General features: G+C 50.2%; 1 protein-coding gene across 4 annotated transcripts; it reads right to left on the bottom strand.

Moving 5' to 3' along the window:
* Positions 1 to 673: 673 nt before the first annotated feature.
* Positions 674 to 17,190, bottom strand: COQ8B (coenzyme Q8B). Of its 4 annotated transcripts, none has more exons than XM_088800154.1 (15): positions 17,101 to 17,190; positions 16,595 to 16,699; positions 16,340 to 16,459; positions 16,128 to 16,194; positions 14,268 to 14,345; positions 11,713 to 11,835; positions 11,498 to 11,583; positions 10,128 to 10,268; positions 9,971 to 10,052; positions 9,125 to 9,218; positions 7,186 to 7,327; positions 6,928 to 7,035; positions 4,802 to 4,867; positions 1,949 to 2,035; positions 674 to 1,504 (listed from the first exon to the last, which is right to left on the bottom strand). In XM_088800154.1, exons 2-15 carry the CDS (start codon positions 16,694 to 16,696, stop codon positions 1,202 to 1,204), a joined length of 1,599 nt encoding a protein of 532 aa, XP_088656280.1. In that variant the 5' UTR covers positions 16,697 to 16,699; positions 17,101 to 17,190; the 3' UTR covers positions 674 to 1,201. The 4 variants fall into 4 exon arrangements, with proteins under 4 accessions (XP_088656280.1, XP_088656281.1, XP_088656279.1 ...); XM_088800155.1 differs by having other exon boundaries at positions 17,121 to 17,182; XM_088800153.1 differs by lacking the exon at positions 17,101 to 17,190 and having other exon boundaries at positions 1,061 to 1,504; positions 11,713 to 11,832.
* Positions 17,191 to 19,136: the final 1,946 nt, after the last annotated feature.

The raw sequence follows: 19,136 nt of genomic DNA, 5'->3' as shown, positions 1-19,136 counted from the left end.
GAGCGTTCATTTGAGCCTTGCTCCGACTTCCCTCCAGGTCCTTCCAAGTCTGGGCTCCCTGTTTCTCCGTGACCCCTGACCTCAGATCCCCTTCAGTTATACGTCTGAAAGAGTTACTTCGGGAGGCGCCTCGCCGCCCCACATCCTCAAATCTTACAGCTAACCCCACGGTTCTCCCAGCCCAGCGGGGGCGGGCAGAAGCGGTGACGAGGCACTTTTTGCAAGGAATGGGAGGGGGAATGAATAGACCCCGGCGTCCGGGTGCGCGATCTGCTCGGCTTTGGCGGCGGGGGCGCCGGACTGAGACCAGGGCGCGGTTCTGGCTTTCGCTGCGCCCCCACTCCCGCCCGATCCTGTGGGTTTGGCAAAGCAGCTGGCAGGGGCATTAAGGCCCATTAGCAAAGGCGAGGTTGCTGGGAGCCCGGCGCCGAGGTGGTGTGTGTGTAGGGGGGAGGCCTTCTCAGCTGCCGCAGCTTTACGAGCAGGTGGTCAGCACGTGCGGGAGGGTTAGGTGGGTGGAAGGGAAAGGGGAGAAGGAGGTTCCCGGCAACAGATGGCCCGAGCAGGACTGGGGCTTTCAGACAAGAGGGTGGGAGGGGGCTGGCCATCTGCACCTGGACACTGCTCGAGAGCTCCTCCCCCTCCCCCCTCTGCGCAGAGAAAAGAGCTGGGGGAAGGGGAAGGCTGCTTTTACTCAGACTGAAGGTTCAAATACACCCCCCCCAACACCCCTCCCCAACAGAGAGGATGGACAGGGAGAAGGCAGCTGGTGGAAGAGTGAGGGAGGCAAAGGTGAGGAGGGCTGCCTCCACCACCCCACCCATCTCTCTGGCCAGATCTGTGGGAGATCCGAGGCACAAGCGAGAGACTCTAGATGAGTCTGCCTCTCCACCACGGCGTGCTGAGGGCCTGAGGCTCTCTCACATGTTGGCAGAAATAAGTTAATCCCTGATGTAGAGTTCCTGCATGCCCATTTTGGGGTGGGGAGAGCAGGATATGGGGGCATGAAGGGTGGAGTTCCCTAGCCCCAGGGTACCCCAGCCCCCAGGGAAGGATGCTAGGCAAGACTGGGAAGCCCAGGGCAGGGGTTCCCAGACTGGAGCAGAGTGGGAAGGAGGTATCACAGCAGGTGATGGCCCTCTACGGGCCAGATTTCCCAGAGGGAAGCCGTCTGAAGGGTCACACCCCACATGCCCTCTGGTCAGGAGGCTTCGGGCTGTGGCTGAGCCTGGCGACTGGCCCAGTACCGATGGTAGGTGTCCTGGAAGAGGTCTTGGCATTCGATGTGGGCGCGGAGACGGGCGCAGGCCAGGAAAGCCCCTGCCAGCTTGCGGTGCAGGGCATAGGTCTCCTCCGGCGGGGGGCGGAGCCGATGCTGCAGCAGCACAGGGATGAGGCCCTGCACTCGGCGGGCAGTGTCACCCGCCCCGAAGTCGTAAGGTCCCTTGGTGGCAAAGGGCTCCCCCAGGATCATCACAGCCTCCACGTGGGCATCCGAGAATGCCTAGGGGTGGGGGAGAGCAGAGGCACCCAGTATGGACAGGAAGCCTTCTACTTAACCCTAAAGGGACAAGTAGCCCTGAGCTCCCTCCGAGTCTCCAGTACTAGCACAAGTCCCAGCTCCTTCCAGAGCCCCCAGGAAAGAAGCAGCCTCCTACTCCTCCCAAAAGAAACAGCCCTTCACTCCCTCTCAGAGCCTCCAATAAACAAGCAGCCCTCACTATCTAGAACAGAGAAGCAGCCTCCATTCCTGGACCCCCAGTACCCACCAGCAGCCCCCCATTCCCTCCCTCTAGAATAGGTAAGTGGTGCCTATTTTCCCAGGGTTCCTGAGTAGCCAAACAGTGCCATTCCCCCTACTCCTCCCCAAAGAACCCTTAATAGACTTAAGCAGCCCCTACAGGCCCCCCAATAGATACCAGCCCCTACTCCCCCAGTGTCTCCCAACCTTGGTTTCAAAGCCTGTGAGGAATTTGAGGTCCCGGGACTTCTGCAGGACCCGGTCTCTGTCTCCATTGGCTGCAGCCATTACTACCTGAGGAAATGGGTGGGGCACAGGGTCAAAGGCTCAGTGAGTTCAAGGGTTCAAGGAGGGGTCTTGGGGAAATGGAGACTGCAGTTGGAAGCTGGGCCCTACCTGTACCCACTTCCCTTCTCATCTGCCTAGGCCCTCTCTCACCTAGAAGACTCCCTCATCACCTTGTGCCTGCCTGTCTGTGTCTCTCTCAAGACTGTTTCAGAGCCTGGAGGGTGGGGGTGGTCAAGGGTTCTGCCCACCTGGCTGGGGACACAGAGCCTGCCTGGAAACTAAACAGTGAAAAAGCACAGAGGAAAATAAATGTCAAGTGCTGTTCGTGGGTCCAAACACTCAATTGGCCAAGGATGTGACTGTGACCCAAAACTGCATCTGAGGTTGCCATTGGGCCATCTCTGTGATCACCCGGTTGATATCCGTTGATACCTGTCTCTAGCACTGGACTTGGAGCCTTGGGAGCAGGGATCTGGGTTGGCACAAGGTCTGTCACTCAGAAGGCCTTTGTTTAGTAAATTAGTGTGCAGAGCTAAGCACTTCTCCAGCCACGAGTGCACATCAGGCAAGCAAGACTTGAGGGCACATGGACAGACAGACAGAAGTGAGAGCCAGCCCACCTGGGCTCAGGCTCAGCTCTGCCACTTGCTGGCTGACTGGGCAAGTCGCTTGCCTCAGGACTCCGCTTTCTCATCTGTGAAATGGGGATGAAAGTATCTTCCTCATGGGGTGGTTTTAAGGATAAAGGAGGAGATAACTGTGTAGTGCCTCATGAGCACTGTGCCTGTATATAGGAAGCACCATAAATATTACCAGCTATTATTATCCAGAGGCGGATACGAGGGTCCCAATTTTACAGAAGAGGAAACAGGCTCACAGTGGGCAACAGCAAGGCGAGGAGTAGAACCTGGCGTGAACCCTTAACCACTGGGTTGCACTTTCTTGAGAGGAAGGGGAATCAAGATTAAATCAGGCTATTCTGTTCTGTCTCGTCTACCCTGCCCAAGATTGTTCGGCCATCTGTCAGGCCTGCCGTCCTTGGGGGCCAGTGTGACAGGGCTTTTTTAAACTGGAAAAGGCTGAGAAGGTGGCAGGAGGGCCATTCTAAAGAGGCTGGGGAGGGGGGCATGAGATGTCCCAACTACCCAGAGAAGCCTTGGCTTTGTGCCTCAAATGGCCAGCAGGGATGGCCTCAGAGATGGCCTTAAGGGGCCTATGTGTGTGTGTGGCGGGGGTGGGGGGTGGGGGTGGGTTTAACCAGCTCCTCCTTCCTGTCTGCATCTCAGGGGTAGCGCCATCATCCTCCAATGTCCAAGAGTCCCGGGCCTTGTCCCCAACACCTGTCTTTCCCTCCCCACAGCCTCCCCAGGCTCCTCACCCTCAGTCTTAAAGACCACTCTATATTCAGAGGGGGTTTCCTAATTCTTACTGCGGCCCTCCCCTGCTCAAATCCCTCCCATGGCTTCCCAGGGAAACGGGATAAAGTACAAGCTGCAAAGCATGGCTTCTAGGACCCAGCGTGATTTGGCTCCAGTCTCATCGCTGACCCAATGCTTCCCCCTGACTCCCGCCCACCCCACCTGCCACAGAGTCAGAACATGAACTTACTTTTGGGTCTCTAGGACTTTACTACTCAGTGTGGTCCCTGTAAGAGTAGCTTTGCCATTACCTGAGAGTGTGTTAGAAATACAGCATCTTCTGCCTAACTCCAGTCCAGAATCTGCATTTTAACTGGGTCACAGCGGGGGAGGTTTCACATACACATTCAAGTTTGAGAAGTACTGCTCTAATAGGAATATTCCTTCTCACCTCTTGGCCTTTGCACATGTTGTTGGTCTAGAATACCCTCTGAGCCTCTTCCTGATTGCTCTCCTAATCCCTCAGGTCTCAATTCTGATGTCTCTTCCTCCAGGAAGCCGTCCTTGACGCCTAGGCTGGGCCAGGATCCTTTGAGCTCCCATAGTGCCCTGTGCTTCCCCATTCCAGCCCTGACCACGCTGGGCCCTCAACTATCTGTCCCCCCACTGGACTGTGAGCTCTGTGAAGGTGGGAACCTGGGCTGGATTGGTCACTGTTGTCCCCCACATTATCTAGAATAGGACGGGGCACAGAGGAGTGTCAAAGAGTAACCATTGATCACTAAATGGTTAGAAGACCATGTTAAATGTCCAATCTGACCAAATTAATGACATAGTGTTCTCTGTGACCTCTGAGACAAATTGATCCTGGTGGGCAGGAGGGAAGGTGGGAGGGACGGTCAATAGGTGAGGAAGCACTTCCTCAGGACAGAGCAGCCCCCTAGGGATCGGCTTGCCAGGAAGGTGTGTGAGCACAAACCTGGACACCGAGGCCCTAGACAGTGTGGGTGGGGTGTGGGGAGGTGAAAGGATGGCCATCATGGACCTGTCTCTTAGGACAAGGCTAGTCAGGGTTGGGAGTATGGGCTCTAGACCCAGACCACCTAAGTCAGAATGCCAGGTCTGATGTGACCTTGGGCAAGTGACTTAACCTCTCTGAGCCTGTTATTTCATCTGTAAAATGGGGCTAGAAATGGTCTTTACTCCATGAAGTTGCTGTATGGTTTAAATCAGTTACCACAGGTATACCACTTAAAACAGCGCCTGACAATATTAAGTGCATGGTATTTGTTAGCTGCTATTAATATTACTATTATTTCTTAATTCTAGATACTGTATTTCTCCTTCTCACCCTTGCCTCAGTATCTGGCTTGAGCCTCGGCCCTTCTGAGACACTAGGATTGGGAGGACTCACCTCGATGTAATGGTCTGTGAATTCGGTCCCAAATTCCCGGCTTGCACCGAAGTCCAGCAGGGTCACCTGGGAACAGAATGGTGAAAGGGATGCTGGGAATCGACCAATGCTTCCCACTGTCTATCCAAGGTGGCTAGCTAGGGTCCATCTCTCCCTCCCTACACCCTGTCCCCTCCTGCCAGAGTTCCCGCTGTCTCCCTGGGCTCCTGGCCTCCAGTCTCCACACTAATCCACCCCCACATGAAGCTGAAGGAATCTTGCTTTTATTTTTTTGGTAGTAGTTGTTTTTATAACAGCATACTTTAGGTACAGAAAAAAATCCAGAGAATAAAATATATGGAAAAGTGAACACCCACAAATCTCACCACACAGCTTAAAATATAAAATAGTACCAATCCAGGTGGGGCCTCCTGTGTACCCCAGCCTGATTCTACCTCCCCCACATCCCGATCCTCTCTTCCAGGGTCACCACTTTCCTGAAATTATTATTATTTCCTGAAATTACCATGCACGTATTTCTATATTTTTCTATATATGTGCGTACCCATGAACAATATATAGTAATGTTTTTTGTATCTTAAAACTTCATATAAATGGTATTTATGATCGTTACTCTGCAACCTGTTCTTTGTGTCCAGCATGGTTTTGTGATTTATCCCCACTGCTATGTATGGCTCTGGCTCATTCATTCACTTTTTCACTGATGTGTAAGGAGTTCATTGTGCAAATGTATCACAATGCATTTATCTGGGTGATGGACACTGTGGGTATTTCTGGGTTTTTCTATTAAAAACATTCTTGATGAACACATGTGCAGGAGTTTCTCTAGGGCGGTGGAGTTCGGACTATTAAGCACAACCCACAATAAGAAATACAGATTATACTGGGCACCACTGCTAATGCCACATAAATATAAACATCAAACAAAGTGTCCTGAAACATTATAGCTCCGTCCCATCCATGACACACTGATACTTTCTATTCTATGCCTTTAACCACAAAAAATGCAGTTGAGACCCAATATCAGGACACACATCACCTACCCAGGTTAGAAAAACCCCTCCCTGAGTTGTCAGCCTAAGAGGGATGTGGGGTGTGTATGTATTTGCAGGGGTGGAGGGTGGCAAGACACTGAGGCTGGAGACTTAGCAGGGCCACTTCACATTCGGCAAAGGGCTCAGACTTTATCCTGAGGGCACTAAAGCGCTGTGGACGGGAGAGCGTGGCCAGATTTGTTTCAGAAAGACCCCTCTGGGGATATAATGGGTACAGACCACTTTGGAGAGCCATTTGGCAACCACACACACTGAGAGTCTTTTGGTTCAAACTCACCCCTGGGTCTTTGGACACCCTGTGTCGTCTGCCAGGATCACTCCTCCTGCCCTTTCAATGGCTGTCCCCTTCTCATCTGTTTGGTTTCAGCTTTAATGGCACTTCCTTCAAGAAGCCTTCCTTGACCCCACTCACCCAGGCGGGGTCAGCCACTTTCCCTGGCTTCCCACAGCCCCCTGGGCATCCTCCATCACTGACCACTCTGGCCTGGGTTTCCTCATGGTGGTACTAACTACTCTAGGTCACCACTGTCTGGTGACAGGTTCCCCTGCTGGACTGGGAACTCTGAGAAGGCGAGGATCAGGGTTGTCTTGGCATTGTCAAGAGGCGGCAGTAGGAGGAGCTTGGTGTGCTCTAAATGAATAACAAGTGTGGTCATGATGACTAACTACCTTCAGAAAGTTGTGATCCCTCTTTTATACTGTCACATTGGTACTAGGAAGCCACTGCCCAGCCAGGGACTCCATTTCCCAGCATCCCTTGCACCTAGACAGGCCCTGTGACCAGTTCTCATTAATGGAATGGTAAAGGGAATGATTTGTCACTTCTGGTCAAAACAGTTAGATAAGGGTTAACCTCTCAACCTCTCTTTCCCCTTCTACCGGAAGAAGAATATTGCAAGACCTGGGGGAATGGCATGATCACAAAAGGGAAGGAGCCTAGGTCCCTGAGTCACTGCATGGAGGAGGGCTACACTAGCCTGTTACATGGGTAATAAACTACTATTGTGTAGAGCTACTGAAATATCTATCACAGCAGGTAATGTACCCTCACATACATCACAAGGAACCAACCTGGTGGCTGGCTGCGTCATACAGGAAGTTTGCCCAGTTGGGGTCCGTCTGCATGAATCTAAACTCAAACAGCTCCCGTAGACACAGCCTCAGGAGCTGGAAGCAGATCTGGGGTAGAGAGAAAGAGTTAACAGACACCTCAGAATCATCTGCCCCTGTAAAGCCCTCTCTGGCCTGGAGCAGGACCATGGGTCTGGCCTGCCCTGCTGGCCCTGCCCTGGGGCAGCACTCTCCCTATTGTCCCACGAGACCATGTACCTGGTTCCGAATGTCCTGGCTCAGGCCCTGGCACTGGTCCAGGGGGACCCCTCCAGCCAGCTCCATGCCCAGCACCCGCGTGGTGCAGAGGTCCTTAATCACTGCCGGCACCCGGAAGAAGGGGTCATCTTCCAACAGCTGCCTGGGGCAGAAGGGAGGGGAGTGGATGGTTGTGGCTTCAGGCTCCTATGACCCAGCTGGAGGCCTCTTCCTCCTCCTCTGAGAAATCCTCCGTGAACGGTCTGTGTCTTGCCTTCCATCTTGCCCTCCTCTTGCCAATACCTGGCTGGACTGACATTTATTCAGACACTTCATTCATTCAACAAACATCTCCATAGGGCCTACTGTGCCTGCCCCTAAGCCTGGTGCTGCTGGAGACCCAGTTACCACTTTCCTACCAGAAACACTTCTATGACATTCGGTTGCCCCACAATAAGCTCAATGAATTAAGCTTGATGAACATTAGTTTTTCATTAAATTATTAATTAATCTGTCAAAAAAATGGTCACTCATATACAAATCTCCAGGTCCATGGTGACACTCCTTGGCCACTCCTTGGAGTCAGAACACTGATTAAGAGAAAGAATCCTTCTCAGTGTCCGTCCCTGTGCAGGACAGAGCAGTGGATGAGGCCCAGGCCTACCCCTTACACACACCGGAGACCACACTCTAACAAACCAACAGACCAATAATAGACCGTGAGAGGTGTGTCGATGTAAGATTTGGGAGGCAGAAAATATGAGCGAGGCCTCTGGTTGGGGACCTGTGGGATGGCTGGAGTGAGGTGGGGAGCAGGGAGATGGGAAGAGGCCAGGGGAGTAATGTGGGTTTTATTCTAAGGGCACTGGGAAACCCTGTGAGGGAGGGCTGTCCCCAGGTCCCATGAGGAATGCTCTGGCCCAGCCCACTCCGCACCCTTCTCCAGGTCCTGCTTTGGAGTTCGTATTTTTGTCCTTGTTTATAAAATCTGACTTAATCAGCACAATTCTCTTTTATCCTCGCTCCTCTGGGAGGGTACTCTCCCAAGGCCACTATGCAGATTCAGGCCACCCAGCCTGTTAAGGGCTGACCTGGGGTTAGATCCCACGTCTGTCTGAGTCCAGGCCCATGCCCCTAACCACTGCCATCTACTGCCCTTTCTCTAGTTCAGTATCTACAGAGCTTGGCTCAATGAACGTCTGGCCACACTGAAGGATCTCACAGATATGCAGTAATTAATTGCTGCATTATCACGATGCTTCTAAGATACAACTACATTGTTCCCTGTATCTGTAGTTCATTCATTTTCACTACTGTATGATATTCCACTGATGGATATACCATATTTATTCATCTACCCTGCTGGATGAATTTCATAGATTTGGGTTGTTTCCAATTTGGGGCTACTGCTGTTCTAAGCATTCTGGAAAAAGTCTGATGGTGTAGACTGGCAAAGGTGTCCCTAGTGTATTTAGCTAGGAGGATGACTATTGCATTATATGTGACTATTGAGCCTTATTATATGATGCCAAACTGTTCTCCAGAATGCTTATCTCAGCATCTCCTCCTGCCCAAGTTATACAAGGGATACCCTGCAGTCCATTCTCTCCAACTCTTGACACTGTCATATTGCTCAGTCTGTCAGTGCAGTGGGTGTAACAGTCACTCATTGTGTGACGAAGGGCCTGTTGACAAGTTCATCTCCCTCACTGGACTGCAGTGGTTACCTAACCCATTCTACAGATGATAAAACTGACAGAGAGAAGAAGTGACCTGCCCAAACTCAGAGGGCATGGATGGATGGATGAAGGGATGGATGGATGAATGAACGAAGAGTTTACCAGCCCCACCCCAGGGCTCCAGCTGCCAGAAGCTGTGGGGGCAACCACGTCCCACTGAGCCTGGGAGGGAAAGGAGGGAAGCTGGAGGGAAGGGGTCCCTCCAGGGGCCTGCAGCTCACCTGAAGTTCTGGGCACAAGCCGCCTCACGACGGTAGTCACACTCCCAAGCCAGCTCCTGTTGCAGGGCCTGCAGACTCTGCTCGGCAAACAGGCCTGAGGGGAGCAGCTGTGTCAAACAGGGAAGGCCACAGCCTGTCCCACCCCACCTGTCTGACCCCTCAGGCTCCCACTCATGGATGTCTTCTCTTACCAATCGTGTCTCTCACTCTGTCTCTCTTTCACTGCCCCTCACACCTTCTGCTCCATGCCTTTTACCTGCATTTTCTGTCCACACACTTCCCCTCTGTCTTTCATACAACTGTGAGCTCTTCTGAAGTCTCTCTCCGGGGGTCTCTTTCACAGGCATGCACACCAGTCCCTAAGCATCTCTTTCAGTCACACATGCCACCTCCTCTTTATACTGTCTCACAGTCATTCTGCCTCTGAACCTTACTTCTGCCTGTCTCTCTGACACACACATCCCCTGCCCCGTCTTCTTCAGGCTCTTTTTCATGTGCTGTAACACAAACATAGGGTCCCACTTACATTCTCTTCCTGCTTCTGTGGCTCTTTTTCACAGCTACAGTCCCTGTCTGCACACTGTGTGTGTGTGTTTCTGGATTTTGGTCTGGGCTTCTGCCTCTCTGCGTTTGTCAGAATCTCTAAATTTGTCTTTTTCTCACACGCTTGTACTCCCTGGGCTCTCCCTACGTCGGTGTCCCTTCTTTCTGTCTCAAACACACACTTACACATGCACTCACACACAGGCACCCCCTGCCCCGAGCTAGCCACTCTCCCTCCGTCCAGCCCCACTTCCTCTCTTCGGGGTCCCCGTCCTGCAGGCAGGGGTGGGGTGGGTGCCTCACCCTCAGGCAGGGCCACACTCATCTTGAGCAGCGACAGCAGGTTCTGGACATCACTCTGGATGCTCTGGGCAACGCCTGGGTACTGGGGGAGGGCAGCAGTCATTTCTCGCGCACAGCAGGGTGCTCAGCACGACCCCTGTCTGGGCTCCCCTCTCACCTGGATCTTCACAGCCACCTCCGTCCCGTCCCTCAGCGTGCCCTGGTGCACCTGCCCGATTGAGGCAGCGGCAAAGGGCACCTCCTCCAAAGAGGCCAACTTGGCCTGCCAGTCCCTGCCGAGCTCCTCTTCCAGAACTCTCTGGGGAGAGTGGTTGTAACAATTATCACCATGATTAGAGGCAGCAGAGTTCATTCCCTGTGCCGAGCACTTTATGTGCTAATAATCTGGACACTCTCCAAATGCCGGACCCTGGGCTGAGCTCTTGGCAGCTACCCCACTTTACAGATGAGGAAACTGAGGCGCAGAGAGCTGTCTCTTGGCCAAGGTGACGAACCAGGCCCTGGTGGACTGGAAGGCCCATCCCAGCTTGTGTCTCCCAAGCCGGTACTCCCGAGGTTGTGCAAGCTACTATCAAGGATTGCTATTATGTATAGTTAAGATTGATAATAAGCCTTTATTAAATTGTATATTGCATAAATAACTCAAAGTTAATGTGATAAAGAAGAGTTAAAACTTACAGAGGGCTTCCTATGGGCCAATCCCTGTTCAGAGTGGCTCAGAGAACAACAATAATTGCCCAGGGTCATATGGTGAGTGAGCAGAACAGAGGATCAGAAGGCAGGTAGGTGGCTGGATTCCGGATTCCACACCCTTACCCAGGCATTAGAACAGCTCATGTCTTGGGCACTTACTCAGTGCCAGGCGCTGTGCCAACCTATTTAGAGACACGCTCTCCTTTAATTAAAAAACCAGTAATAATAACAGCTAAAACTGGCATGGTGTGTCAGGGGCCCTCCTAAGTGCTTTCCGTATATTACTGTGTTTCCCTGAAAATAAGACCTTGCCGGACAATCAACTCTAATGCACCTTTTGGAGCAAAAATTAATATAAGACCTGGTCTTATTTTACTATAAGACCAGGTATAATGTAATATAATATAATACCGCGTCTTGTATTAATTTTTGCTCCAAAAGACGCATCAGAGCTGATTATCCGGCTAGGTCTTATTTTCGGAGAAACAAGGTAATTTATGGGACACTATGATGAGGATGCTGCAGGCCACACGACTGAGATCACACAGGTAGGAAGTGGCAGAGCCAGAGTCTGAACTTACGAAGTCTGGCCCCAACCACTGTGCTCCCTGCCTCTGTAACAGCTCACTGAGCCTGCCAGGGACTGGACTAAGCGCTCTGCACCACCCTCTCATTTAATCATCAAAACAGTCCTATCCGGTGTCTGCTTTTGGTGACCCCATTTTACAAATGGGAAAACTGAGGCCCAGTTAGCCAGGGAGTAGAGCAGTGAAGCCAGGAATCATGCAGGTGGAGCCCGCCTCCCTGGCCAGCCTTCCCTCACTGGACACTCACCAGCATCTGCCAGCGGGGCATGAAGTCGGCACTCTGGCGGACTCGCTCAAAGATACGCTGCAGCTGGGGGCTGATGAAGCTGTTGTCTTGGGAGACAGGGAGACAAGGGAAGCAGTGAGGGAGGAGGCAAGGTGGGCCCCCGTGGGAGTATCTGAAGCTGGGGCTTGTGGGTGGGTGGGGGGGGTAGAAGTCAGGGGTCGGGGGTCATGCTATACCCTGGATGCTGAGCATCTGGCCAACCTTGAGAGCGGCCCCCCGAACTGTACACAGGGTCTGCACAATTCGCTCGGCATTGGCCTCTGACAGGAAACGGCTGGAGCCCGGCCGGGAGCCGTCTTCTGAGGTGGAAAGAATGATCATTAGTATTACAACCACAAAAATAATCAGTAGAACGCCACTGCACACCACCAGGATGGCTACAACGAAAAAGAGAATTCCAAGTGTTGCCAAGGATGGGGAGCCGCCCGAATGCCAGCACTGCTGATGAGCGTGCCATGGCACAAGCCCTCCGGAAAATAGTGGGGAAGTGTCCAGTAAAGCACACACCTACACCAGATGCAGTTTCTCTCCCAGGTGTATGCCCAAGAGAAATGCATAAGTATGTCCACTGACAGATATTCCAAGGAGCACTGCTCCTAACGGTCCCAAATCGGAAACATCCCAAATGATCGTCAATACAATGAACAAAGGAATTGTGGAACAGTCACAGAGTGACTACCTGGAATAAACCACCAACATCCACTCACAGCAACATGGATACATCTCCCAAAAAGAATGTTGAGCAAAAGAAGCTCAGTTTTAGGTGTGGCCGGTTAGCTCAGTTGGTTAGAGCATGGTGCTGGTAGCACCAAGGTTACTGGTTTGATCCTCGCATGGGCCACTGTGAGCTGCGCCCTCCAAAAAAAATTTCTCAGTTTTAATCTCTAATACAGCAAATATCCATAAATATAACCCACATAGACAAGCTCTTTGGGGTCCTCATTTTATTTAACAACTTTATTGAGATACACTCGTAATTCACATACCATATAATTCACCCATTTAAGGTGTATAGTTCAACGGTTTCTAGCATATTCAGCATTGCGCAACTACCACCACTACCAATTCCAGAACATTTTCATCACCCCAGAAAGAAAGCCCTTACCTATTAGCAGTCACCCCCATTTCCACCAACAACTTCCCCCCAAGCTCCTGTAAACCACTAATCTACTTTCTGTCTCTATAGATTTCCCTATTCTGGGCATTTCATATCAATGGAATCATACAATACGTGGCCTTCTGTGTCTGCCTTCCTTCACTTAGGATGGTGTTTTCAAGATTCATCCACATTGTAGCATGGATCAGTACTTGATTCCTTTTTATGGCTGAATAATGTAACACATTTTTTTTCTTTTAATCCATTCCTTGGTTTTAAGGGTGTGCAGGGATCCTGAGACCAAAAAATTGGAGAAATGCTCTTCTAGGGTTTCTTGATCTGGGTGCATAGATGTGTCCATTTTGTGAAAATGAATGAAGCCCGTATGCTTGGGATATGTGCACAGTTCTATATGCAAATTATATTACTCAGTAAAGTGTTTATTAAGCTTTTTTATTGATCTCTTTACCCTGTGTCTAAGTGTCTCTGTGGATTCTCTGGCAGAATCCCCACAATCACCCAAGGAAGTAAGAACTAGAATTCCCAATGCCTTAATTTTCAAGGTGAGGAAGTAAGAGATTCAGAGAGGTACAGTGCCTGGCCCTGGATCACACAGCACAGAAGTGGCAGAGCACAGTGCAGACTGTTCGGCCTTACCCTAAAGCCTAATCCTGAACCCACCTGCAATTTTTTTAGTTTGAAAAAATTCCAAAAGACAGAAAAGTTGCATCAGGAACACCCATATATGTGATTCAAACATTTAAATGTTCTGTCTTACCAGCTTTATCTACGTGTACCCACAGACTTACTGTTATTTTTTGCTTGGAGTTGCACTCAGTCTGTGCTAAGAATAAAGATATTCCCTTGCACAGTCAGTGCCACAATCACACCTAAGAAAATTAACACTAATTATCTAATATCTACTATCCAGTTCATATTCAGATTTTCCCAATTGTTCCCAAAAGTCTTTTATAGTTATTTTTGTCTTTAAAAAATTTTTTTTCAATGACATTCAATATTATATTAGCTTCAGGTGCACAGCTTAGTGGTTAGACATTTATATAACTTATGAAGTAATTTCCCAATAAGTCTAGTACCCACCTGACACCATACAGTTATTACAATATTATTGACTATATTCCCTATACTGTACTTTACATCCCCGTGATAGTTATTTTTTTCCAACTGTCATGCAATCATGGTTCTCACATTCCCTTTGTCAGTTATTATCTCTCTAGTCTCTTTGATCTAGAATATCCACTCCCATTTTCGTTTCGGCCATTGACTTGTTGGGGGAATCTTACCCACAGGGGTTGATCTCTAGACATCTCATTCCATCTATGTTGTACACAGCTCCCCAGTGGCACTCCTATTTTCAGTTTCGTCTTCTGCTCAGAGCTAGGAACTCAACTCCTGATGACTTAATTTTTCTTTTCCTCATGATCTGCTTCTATCCATCACAACCCTGACAGTGGCTTTGCCCCGTTCTGAGCACTTCACAATGACCCTCAGAGGTGGGTATATTATCATTTCCATTTTCCACATGAGGAAACTAGGACTCTGAGAGGTGAAGCCACTGGCCCCCAGGTCACACAGCCAGCCAGGGTCGGAACCCAGGCAGCGTGGCTCACTCACCTGACTGTAGATATTCGCCGAGCAGAGACTTCTTGGCCACCTCAGCCAGTGCTCCCAGCCCCAAACCCACAGCCAGTCCTGGGAAGTGAGAGAGGAGCCTGAGTGCCCGCTTGCCTGGGGCTTTCTCCCCCCACCCTCTCTCTACTCTGTCTCTCTCTAAGCAACTTGCCTTCCAGCTCTTTGCTGTCAACCCTTTACATGTTATTACAATATTAGTTATTACAATATTATTGACTATATTCCCTACACTGTATTTTACATCCCCGTGAGTTATTTTTTTCCAACTGACATCCAATCATGGATCACACATTCCATTTGTCCCTAGCTCAGTCTCTTACTCCCTCCCTGCTTGGGGTTCCCTTCAAGGTGAGGCTGTCTTTTTTTCTATCCTCTCTCCAGGTCTTTGTCTCCTGTGTCAGCAGTTCTCACCCCTGGCTGCACATCTGAACCACGTGAGGAGCTTTTGTAAATACAATGCCCAGGTCCCACCCCTGAGGCTCTGATTAAACTGGCCTGAGATGAGGCCTCGAAATTTGTATTTTGTTTTAAGCACCCCAGGTTGATTCTAGTGTACAGCCAAGGGTAAGAAGGCCCCAAAATGATCCTCCCAAGTCTCTCTGTGACTTCCTGCGAGTCCTGCCTGTTTCTCTGTCCACACCTCCTCTTTTCATGCTCACATTTCCTTTTCCAAGTCAGTTATTTCTCCATCTCCCCATTTCCCTCCACCTGGCACAACCACCTAGGCCTCTTTCTCTCTGTTCCTCCTTTTGCTGTTATCTCTCTAGCTCTGATTTCCTCTGCCTCCTCTCTCCCCTTGCCCCAAAGATATCTCGAGTCTCTCTGCCCCTTTCACTGTCACCATGTCTGTAAGTAATCATTGTTGGCATTTTCTGAGCACTTTCTACATGCCAGATTCATTCCTAGTGCTTTATGTGTATTAACTAATTTTGTCCTCAAACCCTTGTGAGATTAGTTTTATAGGAAAACTTCCACTTTACAAAAAAGGAAATCGAGGCCCAGAGAATTTAAGTAACTTATCCAGAGTCACAAAGTGAGATGCAGCAGAATCACCCCTTGAACCTGGGGCAGCCTGGTTTCAAAGCTCTAACCACTGCATTTGACTCCCTCTTTATACTATGAATCAGTGTCTTTAAAACTTGAACCGTGATCCACAATAAAGACATCTGCATTATAACTGGTACAGACCAATGTATACGTATATAATGCTTCATGAAACAAGATTTTCCCTTACTCTACAGGTGCACTCATATTTTCCATTCTATTCTTAATGCTGGTTTCAACCCACTAAATTATTTCATGCAGATTGTGAACTGAAGTTTGAACAATCCTGCTTCTTGATCTCAGGTCGTCACCTCACCTCCCTTAGCCTCCCTGCCCTCATCTATAGAATGGAAATAAACACTCATCGACTCGATGCAGAGAGAGCACATGTATGGGAACTTGCATGTTCTTCCAAGTTCTCAGTAAATGTTATGTTCCTCTCTATTTCTCTTGGTTTTGCAGACCTTTGCCTTCACTCTCTTTCCATCTCTCCCTCTTCTCTGTCTCTGATTCACCCTCTTCTTTCCATAAATGTTGCTTCCTCTGAGCTACCGTGTTTCCCCCGAAACTAAGCCCCAGTTAAGATCATCAGCCAGACAGACACATTTAGTACGTTATGACGATGTTCCAGAAGATGACATGACTGTATTTGAATAAATGTAGATTGTTGTACATGAAAAAATAAGACATCCCCTGAAAATACGCCCTAATGTGTCTTTTGGAACAAAAATTAATATAAGACCTGGTCTTATTTTTGGGGAAACACGGTAGGTCACAATCACCCATAGTCACACCTACCACCAAAGTTGGCCAAGCGGCTGATGCGGGAGGCGGGTACCTTGCGTTCTCGAGAGCGGTCACTTAGCTGGGAAATGGGAAAAAGGTATGAGGACGAGAAGGTGGGCATAGTGCCCAGGGAGTCCAACCAACCTGTCACCTCACCCTTCCCCAAGCTTGGGGGGCCGGCTGACTTCATGCGGTGTTACTGAGTGGGTGGGAAGCAATGATACCTGGGGCCGGGGTGTCTTCCTGAGCCGGACCTCGCGAGCCTTGCGAATGTCCTCCTCACCCAGGCCTCTGCCAGGCCTATCCTGATGATACTTTTGGGCCCAAGTACCCACACATGGCCCCTGCAAGAGATGTGGACATTGGTAAGGAGTGGAGGACATGAAGTCTGCCTGGCCCTTTGGATCCCTCCCTGTCCATTTACTCACTGATGTCTCCCTCAGCCTCTTTCCCTTGGAGCGCCATCCCCAGCCTCTTACCCACCAATGGAGCCCAGGTCCCTGGGCCCCATAAAGCAGACCAACAGTGTGGCCCAGCTGTACACAAGTCCCCCGCAGTAGGCCCGCCACTTCCAGCCACATTGCCTGGGGGAGAAGAGACGGAGGTTATTCGGGCAGGAGTTGTGGGACTGACCTCCCTCCCTGCTTTGGTCTGGGACCCCCAACAAGCCCTCACATTCCTCTATGTTCATCCTAAGACTCCCACCCACTAAAGACTTCTTCCCCTCGTATAGGCCCCTCCAGTTTATCCTGGTTCCCTTTCTCGTTGCTAGGAACCCATAGCTCTTCCTGAGCACCTTCCAAAACTCACTGCCCCCTGTCTCACTCCCCGCCATTGCTAGGGCCCTTCCTTGTTGCTAGACACCCACAGATCCTGCAGGACTACCTCTCCACTTGAGCCCCCCTCGTCGCTAGGCACCACCTTCCCCTCTGTTGCTAGGCACCCACAATCCCTCCTGGGTGCCCCCTATCCCGGTTATGGGCACCTCCCCCTGTTGCTAAGCACCCACTGCTCCCCGGCTCCAGGTCGGCAAGCGCGAGAGCCTCTTGCGCTTCCGGGAGTCTCTGCATGCCCGCCCCTCCGGTCAGCTAGCCAATGATGGAGCAGCAGCTCTATGACTGGCACTAAGCACAACCCGCTGGGCGTAGGGAGGGTGTGGGCGGGGCCTAAGGGTGGGCGTTGGGGCCTGCGGGGGGATTGCTGGAACACCGGTGCCCTTTTTATGCCTTTCCACTCATCTCAAAGTGCCCAGGGCGCGGCGGACCTTTCTGTTCTCGACACTGTCTTGTTTGCAAACATCCCTCTCCCTGACAAACTCCACAACTCTAGTCTGCACAAACATCTTGCCAACCTCCCTTATTTCTATCCCCAGCAGGCTCAACATCTCTCCTTTGAACACACGTCTTCCCAGCAAACATTTCCCGTGCACATAGAGCCTCTCTAATTTGCACACCCACCCTCTGCTTCAAATACCCGCATCCTGGCACTCAGCCTCTTCCCTTGCACGTATAAACTTTGCTCCTTGCTTGCCAACTGTCTCCCTCTTGCACTCTCAATTCTCTGATGTACATAAACCCGCTCACCCTCAGCCTCTTGCACCAATGTGTCCCTGTTTCCTTATAGTCCCTGCTATCTCTGCTCCACATCCACCTGCAGTATGGTGTGAGTGGGACGCCTCTGTTTCCTGTAGGCCTGACATTGACATTTCCCAGAACACAGTCAGCGAAGATTCCCAGAGCTGAGTCAGGAGACTTGGCATCCCAGAAAACCAGCTTCCAGCCCATCTGGGTGTGTGTGGTGTGTGTTTGGAGGGGGAGCAGTCCAGCTTAAAGCTTACTCCCCCCACAGTAGGCTGACTCACCCCTCTTCTCACAGTCTGGAATAGAAGCAGCTGGCTGGGGCCTCTCTCCCACTGCTGGGAGATATGACGCTTTCCCCACAACACCCCTGACCCCTTCTAACCCTTTTCAGGAATCAGACCTCCCTGTTTCTGTCCCTGTGCAATGTGACCTCAGAAGAGCCTTGACCCGTCTGGAACTCTCCTGCCCAGCCTGTATGATATGCTAGGGGGCCCCTGCTATGACTTCTGGTCTGTGAAAAGATGACTCATTTCAGAGCCCTGAGACTCTGTCCAATGCCCCTCCCACAAGTGACTCAAATTCAAGACAGACCCCCCCCCCAACGTAAGACTCTGACTCAGGAGCTAGGTGACAGCTCACCCTTGAGGGTAAAAATATATAAAAAACACCCATGACAATAACTATTTTACAGGACTGTGGCAGATGGTACCAAGCCTGGTGCCACATGCTTCAAATACATGAGGTCATATCAAATAGCCTGGTGGCTACAAAGGCTAGAGGTTGGCAGACCTCTGAGCCTCAGTATCCCCATCTGTAAAATGGGGCTGTGGCATCCCCTCCTGTTCAGTGTTAGAGATGCAGTGAAACTGTCTGTAAAGAGCTTGGCACAGGACCTGGCACAGAACAAGAGCTCTATACATGAAACAAACTTCTTATGGAAAAGTCACTCTTTTAAAAATTTCTATGAAGTATTTACCATGTGCTTTTCCTTGCTATGTCTAGGCACTGGGGACATAGCAAGGAACAAAACAGGCAAAAATCTTCACCCTTTTGGTGCTGACTTCTGGTGAGGGGCACAATAAACAAAATAAATAAGTACAGGCATACCTCGTTTTATTGTGCTTCCCTTTATTGTGCTTTGCAGATATTGTTTTTTAAAGATTGAAAGTATGGCAGCCCTGCCTCGAGCAAATCTACCGGCACCATTTTTCCAAAGGACTCAGATGATAGCACTTTTTATCAACACAGTATTTTTTAATTAGGGTATGTATATTGGTTTCTTAGACACAATGCTATTGCACACTTAATAGACTACAGTATAGTGTATGCATAATTTTTATACGCACTGAGAAACCAAAAAATTCATGTAACTTGCTTTATCTCGATTTATTGAGGTGGTCTGGAACCGAACCCACAATACCTCTGAGTTATGCCTGTGTAT

Source organism: Rhinolophus sinicus, chromosome 8 (assembly GCF_057876585.1).
Source record: "Rhinolophus sinicus isolate RSI-liver-muscle chromosome 8, RSI-T2T, whole genome shotgun sequence".
NCBI classification, from domain to species: domain Eukaryota; kingdom Metazoa; phylum Chordata; class Mammalia; order Chiroptera; family Rhinolophidae; genus Rhinolophus; species Rhinolophus sinicus.
The sequence above is the reverse complement of the archived record's forward strand: the minus strand, read 5'-3'. Positions and strand labels throughout refer to the sequence as shown.

What these genes read in the sequence shown, in the direction of transcription:
- COQ8B (XM_088800152.1), bottom strand. Translation starts at nt 16,696, where the DNA reads ATGTGGCTGGAAGTGGCGGGCCTACTGCGGGGGACTTGTGTACAGCTG. An exon ending in CCGCTTGGCCAACTTTGGTG is followed by an intron (nt 14,346 to 16,127) that starts GTAGGTGTGACT and finishes CTCACTTCCCAG; the next exon opens with GACTGGCTGTGGGTTTGGGG. An exon ending in GCTTGTGCCCAGAACTTCAG is followed by an intron (nt 7,328 to 9,124) that starts GTGAGCTGCAGG and finishes CTTCTGCCCCAG; the next exon opens with GCAGCTGTTGGAAGATGACC.